The 9,027-nt window shown below is 43.3% G+C and overlaps 1 protein-coding gene across 2 annotated transcripts in view; it reads left to right on the forward strand.

The window, feature by feature from the left end:
- fgd5a (FYVE, RhoGEF and PH domain containing 5a) overlaps positions 1 to 9,027 on the forward strand; it is a 41,385-nt gene that overhangs the window by 22,479 nt on the left and 9,879 nt on the right. For both annotated transcript variants that reach the window (XM_008285425.1, XM_008285426.1), the window contains exons 8-18: positions 421 to 511; positions 1,547 to 1,597; positions 1,787 to 1,845; positions 2,551 to 2,622; positions 2,785 to 2,853; positions 6,824 to 6,907; positions 7,001 to 7,080; positions 7,246 to 7,342; positions 7,584 to 7,721; positions 7,924 to 8,026; positions 8,153 to 8,289. In XM_008285425.1, coding sequence (XP_008283647.1) covers positions 421 to 511; positions 1,547 to 1,597; positions 1,787 to 1,845; positions 2,551 to 2,622; positions 2,785 to 2,853; positions 6,824 to 6,907; positions 7,001 to 7,080; positions 7,246 to 7,342; positions 7,584 to 7,721; positions 7,924 to 8,026; positions 8,153 to 8,289 — 981 coding nt within the window. The remainder of the gene's footprint in view (positions 1 to 420; positions 512 to 1,546; positions 1,598 to 1,786; positions 1,846 to 2,550; positions 2,623 to 2,784; positions 2,854 to 6,823; positions 6,908 to 7,000; positions 7,081 to 7,245; positions 7,343 to 7,583; positions 7,722 to 7,923; positions 8,027 to 8,152; positions 8,290 to 9,027) is intronic.

Consider the following 9,027-nt stretch of genomic DNA (forward strand, 5'->3'; position numbering starts at 1 on the left):
GTGTGTGTGTGTGTGTGCGCGCGTGCACTCAGACCCCTATTGCTCTTCTACCGCTCAGGGCATAAATACCTGTCAGAGACAATTAGATCCTGATTGATTTTCTAAAGCTCTCTTTGATCGTGCCAGTTTTTGTCGCCTTTCACCTGCAAATGACTGCACCGAGCAGAAGAATAGGAGTTTTTGTGTGCTGGAAAGTCGGTGAAGGTCACCCTGTCCGACAGATTTCCCTTGGTCACTCCTGACCTTGGCTTCCAACATCGAATTACCGCAGTTACCCTCATTTGGAGAACGCAGAGTTGGGGGTTGGGGGGTTCTGGGTGCAGCTCAGAGACACCCAGAGGTTCTTTGTTGGAACCTCATATTGTGGAGATTTTATTCAAATTGCTTGAAAAATTGTCGTGTGTGTGTGTGTGTGTACAGACAAGAAGCCCAGAAGAAGCCGAAGTCCCACTGAAACACCAGCTGCTGCAGGTTATAGTGAGAGTCCTTCAGTATCGAATGCTGCTCACAGGTAACACACAAACACAAGCCTGTATTTTTTGCTGAATATTAGCCATTGGTGTCTCCTGATAGCAATTATGTTATAATAATAATAATAGCCGCTAAAACCTGCTGTTCATGTAGGAAAGAGTAAGCAGACAAGGTTTGCTGACATTAGCTAACCTTGGCCACCATATGTTTATACAGCATACTGTTATGGTCCATAACAAGAATAGCTATAGCAACAAAATCATGAGTGTATAAAGACAGCAAGGGTGTGTTTAGTGTAACAAAAAAAAGGCTAAAAAAGCTGCCATTATTTTTACTTGTAAGCATTATTTGTACTGAACCCTCTGAATCCCAAGCTGCTTCTTGACATTTTTTGCTCACTCTGGGCTCATTTTTCACTTTGCAGTATAAAGTCCTGCACCTCTTTGGAAACATAACATAAAAAAGTGTCAAGAAGCAGAGAGAATTCTAAAATTTCTTCTGTGCAGTGACACAGTTAAAACGCCATAAATCATAAAAAAAAGGAAAAAACAAGAGTTGAATTTCTTTGATAGTTTATTTTAAAATGATTGAAAATACCTGGAATCGGCATATACAACATTTTTCCAAGTGATAACAGGTGTTACCAATACTGGAAAACAAATGTTGGCTTGCCAAATAGAGATGTTACATTTTTATTTTTGTTTCCATACTATCACATACATATCTACTCTGTGTAAACACAGCCTGCAGTTCAGTCTAATAGTTGCTGAATTTTCATCAGCTGAGTCGCTCATGGCTCCTCAGTTGTCTTATTTGTGCAAAGGATTTAGTTTTTGATGATTTTTTTTTAAATGAGACATGCAGAATAAAGGGACACTGATGGATTATCACTGCACCTCACACATGATTGGATCTGACTATTCTTTTTGCTTTGACAGCTTTCTTCTTATCTGACTGATAATTCGTACAAATTCTGGTCATGATTTAGAAGCCTGTTGGCAGATGTGGGGGTTCAGAGGGTTAAACAGCGTTTCTGATCCGTCATTATTTCATGTCTTGACCCTGTTTTCTCCAGATTACCTGAACAACCTCTCTCCTGACTCTAAAGAATACGAGGACACACAAGGTAATCCTACTGAATGAAGCTCTGTGATAATAACCTGAAAAATAACAATGATGCTTTTCACTAGTCAAAGTGACACACGCTTTGCCTGCAGCTGCTCGACATGTATCAGGGCCTAGTTGTTGTGTCACAGCAAGCGAGTGTGTCTTTTTGGATTTGAACGCTCTCTTTCTGTCTCTGTTTGTGTTGCAGCTGCCTTGGTGATTGTGTCCGAGGTGGCAGACCAGGCCAATGACAATCTAAAACAGGGGGTGAGTTTCAGAGTCTGGATACACCCCATGTGTTCTCATTCAGACCGTTTAGTCCCTGCTGAGTTTGACATATTCACAGCCCAGCTTTGCCGTTATTGCAACGCTTCTTTATATTCCGGTCGGCAAAGAAAGAGCAATTTTCAAGCGTGAAGAAGTTAGACAGCTGAGGTTTGCCTCCGTATGAATCCCTCTTCTAAATGACTTGCCGGAGTGAAGGAGAGGTCTATTTCTCTTTGGCGCCGGACTCTGCAGCTTGTTGATTAACACACGGGGCGAGGAAAGATGATGTCATCAGAAAGTCCCAGGTGTATCATTACAAAGGGGGCAGTGTAATAGTGGACATGACTTACACTCCCCCCTCAAACATGAGCATTTCATGGAGATAATTCACAAACCCTCCCCTCACCGTCTCCCTCGCCTCTCACTGTCAAGTTCCCCTGTGCCTCTTTGGCTCGCCTCCTCTGTTTATCACACTTTTTTTCTCTTCTGTGCACATGCACTGACACACACATAGACCGGCTGTCAGACAGTGGAAACACAGAGTCCTTCTATCTCTGTTCCCCCCTCCTCCCCCCCATTCACTTTTCGCTTTCCGCCTCCCTCCCTTTCATTCACAAACAAACAGGGACAGTTTAATTCTCTGTCTCCTCTTCCATCCATCACTGGATAATCTCCCTCCATCTCTCTGCTTGTCTTCTCCTGCAGGAGAACCTGTTGCGTCTGGTCCACATAGAGTACAGCATGAAGGGGAAGAGGGACCTTCTGAAGCCTGGAAGGGTGAGCATCATGTAGCTGTGTCCGTTTCACTCAAACCACAACATCGTTTTCTTTTCGGTCCTGTGGATGCAAAAAAAAAAGTGTCTGGTCTTTTAGTTTTGTAACGTAGTTGTATAATCTGACGTATTTTTCGAAAGCTTGAATGCATTTTAATTTTGACAGATGTTCGTCAAAGAGGGCACACTCATGAAGGTCTCGAGGAAAAGTCGGCAGCCGCGACACCTGTTTCTGGTAATATTTCTGTCTTCTGCATTTCACACAAACGTTATGACATGAGACACATCATAAAACCAGTTCTGAGTCTTAAAAATATTGTTTTCCCCCTTTATTACTTTCAGTGGTTTTAAAATAATTGTTCATCATTTTGGAAAATGTACTGATTAGCTCTTATTGAAAGATTCATGCCATCCAATCCAAATAAATGATTAGCTTAGCTTAGCATAGGCCTAAAACCAAGGGGAAACAGCGACTTGGCTGGGTAAAGTTGGGTTATAGGGTAAAGTCTGTCTCTGGCCACTGATTTAACCCCTAAAAGCTCATCTCTGTGTGTCAGTGTTACATATTTAGAAGTTTATATTCCATAAAAATCATCCAATCCAGCTTTAAAATGGCTTAGATGTAAGTCCCCACTGTTGCTTCATCAACAATGTGCAGACCTATGTAGTCTCTCTCTCCATCCACCTCACACACTGCACCTTGAGCACACCAGTCCACCTACAACTCTTATCAAATAATGTAAAGCTACTCTGTGCTAGGCTAAGTTATAGTACTAGCCATACATGTTTGAATTGGAAATGTGCTCTGAAGTAGAATAATGATACAGAAATCTCCACCCTGCACAGGACTGGTTCCTTAGATTATTTACATAGGAAACCCAGGAAGTCTGAATTAATGTCGGTGAGCCTGCCATTGGTGCATTGTACTTTCAAGGTAAAAAAAAAAAAAAACAAGAAGAAGAAAAAAAGCAATTTTCACTGGCGGTGGTTTTGCCTACCATCTTATTAATTAACAAGCTACATCTTATTGTAAAAACGTGATAATTTAGATTTTGAATAGGTGTTGGCAGAGTACTGTGACCTCCTTAAAGTCTGTGTTGATTTTCAAATAAATCCACAGTAACATTTTTGTATAGGACAATGTGAGACATAATGTGTTAATTAGTGAGCTTAGGAGGTGCTGCTTGACAGATTTTCTTACCTTTGAACAAAGCCAGACAAGCTGTTTCCTTATTTCAAGAGTGCAGCTTAGCAGTCTCAACCGCCTCCTGGCTGTAGCTATCATATTTATTGTACACACATGCAGTGGTGGGGCTGCAAGGTGGCCCGGTGGTTGCCTCACAGCAAGAAGCTCACCGGTTCGCGTCCCAGTGAGGACACCCAGTAGCTTTCTGCGTGGAGTTTGCATGTTCTCCCCGTGCAGCATGGGTTCTCTCCGGGTTCTCCAGCTTCCTCCCACAAGTTCCAAAAACATGTTGAGGTTAATTGGTGATTCTAGATTGTTTGTAGGTGTGAATGTGAGTGTGCTTGGTTGTCTGTCTCTAAGTGTAGCGACCTGTCCAGGGTGTCCTTCACCCTAAGTCAGCTGGGATAGGCTCCAGCCCCTCCGTGACCCTAATGAGGATCAAGCGTTGTATAGATAATGGATGGATGGACATGCAGTGGTATTGATCTCTGATATACTTTTCAACTAGACCAAATTAGTGTATTTCCTAAAAAGTCTTTGTTGGAACTCTTCAAGGAAACTATATGTTTGCACTGAGTGAGCTATTCAAACTGTTTTCAGAAATGGAATACGTGACATCGCTGGCTTCACCAGTGTGTTAAAGTGACAGCATTTTGTCATTCACACACATAGATTACTTTTCCAGTAATGTTCCACACAGCTTCATTCAGACACCACCAGATTGGAAAGCACTCAAATGATGTATAATGTACAATAATGGCACAAATAGCTAATATCCTAGTTTACCCATGATTTCCTAAACGCTGAAAAATCTGTTCAGGTTTGAAAAAATGTTCCCACATTGTCTCACACAACTCATGTATGTATTTGTGTCTATTCGTATATGCAACATGCAGTTCAGACTTGTGCGGTGTTAAAAGTGATACAGATGTTTTACTAGGTTCAACCTTGTAAGACTGCCACACAACAAAAAAAGTGAGCAGGGTGCTCATTCAGACATGAAGCCAGCACATTCAGATGCCATCAGATTAATGGAAAGAAGTGTATTGCTGCACTCTTCTTTCAAATACATCATTTTACACACATTTACTAAAATCCAGCCTCACTTATTTGGTATCTTTAGAAACTTTTCAGTTAAAAACAATCTCTGGATGGACAGCATGAGTTTAAAACGACTGACCCACCTGCAAGATGCACCGTTAGCACAGCAGTAGAAGACACCTGTCATGCCGTCTGAGCAATGGTGCGAACAAAGCTGACATGACCTGCGAGAATATGGAGGAATGTTGGGCGGAGGTCGGTCTGTGAGGTACATGAGGTTGGGGAGAGTTGAGGCCAAGGCTGTAAGACCTCCATTAAGCACCACACCCATCCACCGAGGGCCTCCCTCTCCACTCTTCTCCTCTTCTCTGCTCCCCTCTGAGGACTTGTTTTCCAAGGCCCCGCTTCCTATCAGGATGTTTGGTGTGGGTCACTGGATGCTGGCTTCCTGTGTACTGGGAGGGGACTGACAGCAAAGTGAAGGCCAGACACCCTGTAGAATGCAGGGAGGAGGTGGCAGAGGAGGGGTGGCGGCGTTACACAAACACATCACGTGAAATAGAGAAGCCCACTCCATTGTTCCATGTGCAATCGGTGCTGTCTCATGTTATGAATTATGCTTGCAGGAGCAGCATTTATGATTTTGGCTTGTACTATTTGATCCGAATGGAATATACCATAGAGATGCTCTGTGGATTTATTTATCTCTTTCATTTTGCTTCACTCCATCAGTCCTCCACTCTTTCTTAACAGGATTGCAGTTAAGCACGTCTGAAAATAGGTTGGCGCTTGATACTTGCAGGCTATTAGAGTTATAAAGTCATTTGCTCCCTTCAAGTGGACGGCTCCAGTGGGTCAGGTGTTATTTATGGGCTTTTAAGGAAAGAGAATCCAAACAGTGAAGATGAAAGCCATCACTCAGCCCAGTGACGGAGAGAAGCTGCGGCTATGTCACAAGCCTGGGTTTAGAGAAGAAAGAAAAGCAGACTGAAAGAGTGAGAGAAGGGCTTAGAGGCAGGATGGAGATCCAGACAGCTGCCCGAGGAAAGCGGGAGTGAGTGAAAGAGGCTGGTGAAGAAGGTGAGGGTTTACAGGATGAGCCGAAATGTCACAGCTGAAAGAGTAAATGTCTTAGGTGCCAAGGGGTCAAGTGGATACATGTTGTGTCTCGTGTGGGTAAGTCTGGGAAGTCTGTGAACTTGGCACTTGGTTTCAGTGGAAGGAATCTTCGAGTAAATGAGCAGCACTGGGTGGAGCAGAAGAACTGTGGTGGCTGCAGCCCAGAGGTCGCAGGCAAGGCTCTGGCTTGGCTATCATGCACTGTTTTGTCTCCAGCCATTCGGCCAGTGAGCGCGTTACTGCAACTGTTTGTGTTGTTGTTGTTGTGGTGAAGGTGGCCGGTTCCACCCAGTCCTGGTTCTCAGCGTAGCCTGAGAAGGCTGTGAGGGCAAGGAGGAGGCCTGGAGTCCGGAGCAGGGTGGAGAATTCCTGGATGCTGCCTATACGGCCCCAGCGGATGTTTAGAGCACACATTAGGTGTGACCAATGATGTCATGTCTTTTGTCTGTGTTATGAAATACCTCTCGTAACACAATGGACCCTCGGTGTGTTCGGGGGATTGGAATACTTTCAGTCTGACAAGCAAATAAACACTTTCTTTACACTAATGCCTGATTTTGTTGTGTGCATTCATGGGAATTTTGTGCTGACAGGATGCACAGACATGTGTGAGAGCTGTGAAAAAAAAAACGAAGTCGTTCAGTAGTTCTGTTGCTTTGTGCTGCAATGTCAGACACTTCCCTCAAGGTAACACCACCACCTTGTGTTAGTAAGCAGGTATTACATTCTGAATAGCTGAGAGCTAAAGTTTCACCCATTTTTACCCCCCAGCACGATGATTTTATTTTATTCTTTTGAACAAATGAGTGAAACCTTACATAATACACCTCTTATTTTGCCTTCCTGTGTTTTTCATCAGATGAATGATATAATGCTGTACACCTACCCTCAGCAGGATGGAAAATACAGGCTTAAAAACACACTCTCCCTGTCAGGGATGAAGGTACGTTAACGTTCCACTTCTCTGTCAGCTCATCTCCAGTTTTATCAGCACAGTGGTTTTTAACTGAACTGTCTTTTCACTGCTCAAACACAGGTGAGCAAACCCACACTGGACAATGTGCTGAACTGTCTTCGGATTGAGGTGTCTGACATCACCATTACACTCTCAGCCAGGTGAGAAACCGACAGATAAAATCCTAGAACGAACAATGGGAGGTTGTTTACTGACTGAAACAAGACCTGCTTTTCCTCCTGTTTTTAAACAGCTCTACATGTGAAATTCCTGAGTGCTTGAGAGGCATCAGGTGTGATTGTATTTGTGTGTTTCTTTCGCTTCAGTTCGGTCGCAGAAAGAGAAGATTGGTTCCACACACTGAGTCGAGCCATAGCGGACCATGCTGCAGGACTCTGCACATTTGGTGGACCCTGCAGTGAGGTAAGAAAAACAACTTTAGTGTAACAGAATATGACACAATAAAGGCTTTTTGCTAAAGAATTTCAAAAAGTTAAAGGAAATCTTACAGAACTATTAGTAGATGGTGATCATAATTAACAATAATAAGACCCAGTAACCAGACTGGAACTACAGCGGATTCTCTGAAACCCCCCTTTGTTATCATTGTCTTCAAATATTCTGGCCGTGACATTACAATATCATCCCAATATTGTGCAAACAGGCTCGTGAGAAATTGTGGATGGCCCTGGGTGAGGCTGCGCCTGTCCTCGTGCCAGTTTCTCATGTGATGATGTGCATGAACTGCACCTCTGACTTCAGCCTCACGCTCAGACGACACCACTGCAATGCCTGTGGAAAGGTCAGACACAGCACTGTGAACACTGCTTTTTCCTGATTGTGATCAACCTTTGCAGCATTTGTTTGGGTTTGGCATTTTTGGGAGATAACAAACATTATCCTACTCTTCCTTAATGCCAGACTTTTTACTGTTGTCGATGCTGATATTACAAACTGAAGGATGTAACAGAAAGCTCACTCACTTGTTCTGTGTCTCTGAGCAGGTGGTGTGCCGTGCTTGTTCCAGAAACAGATACCCACTGAAGTACCTCAAAGACAGAGTGGCCAAAGTGTGTGACCACTGCTATGCAGAGCTCAGGAAAAGAGGTGAGTCTTAGCCCTCCCTGTGTAGAGGTGTCCTGGTGTTCCATCCAGACTCCCTGGTGCACGGGACAGTGGATGAAAAAATGTTATTTTACCTTAAAAGGTTAATAATGTTGTGTCTGTCTGTAGGTGGAAGCATGTCAGGGGCGTGTGGTAACTCCAGCCCTCGGACTCACCGGGCCAGTCGTCCCCTCTCTGCTGTGTTCCAGAGCTTACAGCCCCCGAGCTTGTGGAAGACCAGGAAGAGCACCTCCCCGCTCAGCCAGGTGGACTACACTCTCCGTCCTACATTTATACCTCTTTTTTTAAAGCCTTTTCAGACATGCACTTCTTTCCATTAATCTGATGTCAAAACGTTGCTACAGCAGTATTACTTGGTCACACCACGTAAAATGTCCATATCACTGTCAACACAGGATAAATCCAAACCGTATGCCACCACATAAACGGATAGGCATGTAAAAGCAGCAGCACTTTGCGTTGTGTGAAGTGATTGAGGAAGTCTTTTTCCTCGGTTCAGCACAAATATTGGCCTGAAGACATCACAGACAAAGACAAAGTTTGCGATTACAAATCACCTCTTTCATTCACTTTGCTCTACAATCTATTACAGAGTGAAATGTCCATAAAAATACAACCTTACTGACTCAACAGCAGTGAATGCAATCCCTTATTTTTTTTAAATGAAAAATGCTGACAAGAGTTAAAGCTCACTTTGTTGCTTCCAGCTTTTTGCAATTTTTCATCTATATGTATTAAATACCTGCAGCAGGATGCATCTCCAGAGCAAGAGAACATGAACTAACAGCAGTAACTTTATTCATTTTTTTAATACATTTTCCCTGACATGAACACTGCAGTCACAGTGTACCTTTTTTATATATTTTTTTACCTTAGACATGTGAGCTGTCACACAGACTCACAATTTATTAGCTGCAGTAACAGTACTTGTTAAAAAGCAGTCGTCCTCAGGTTGAGTCCTGCCTCTTTGGAGGTAATTTAGA

This window comes from Stegastes partitus, unplaced genomic scaffold (genome assembly GCF_000690725.1).
Source record: "Stegastes partitus isolate 25-593 unplaced genomic scaffold, Stegastes_partitus-1.0.2 Scaffold402, whole genome shotgun sequence".
Classification (NCBI taxonomy): domain Eukaryota; kingdom Metazoa; phylum Chordata; class Actinopteri; family Pomacentridae; genus Stegastes; species Stegastes partitus.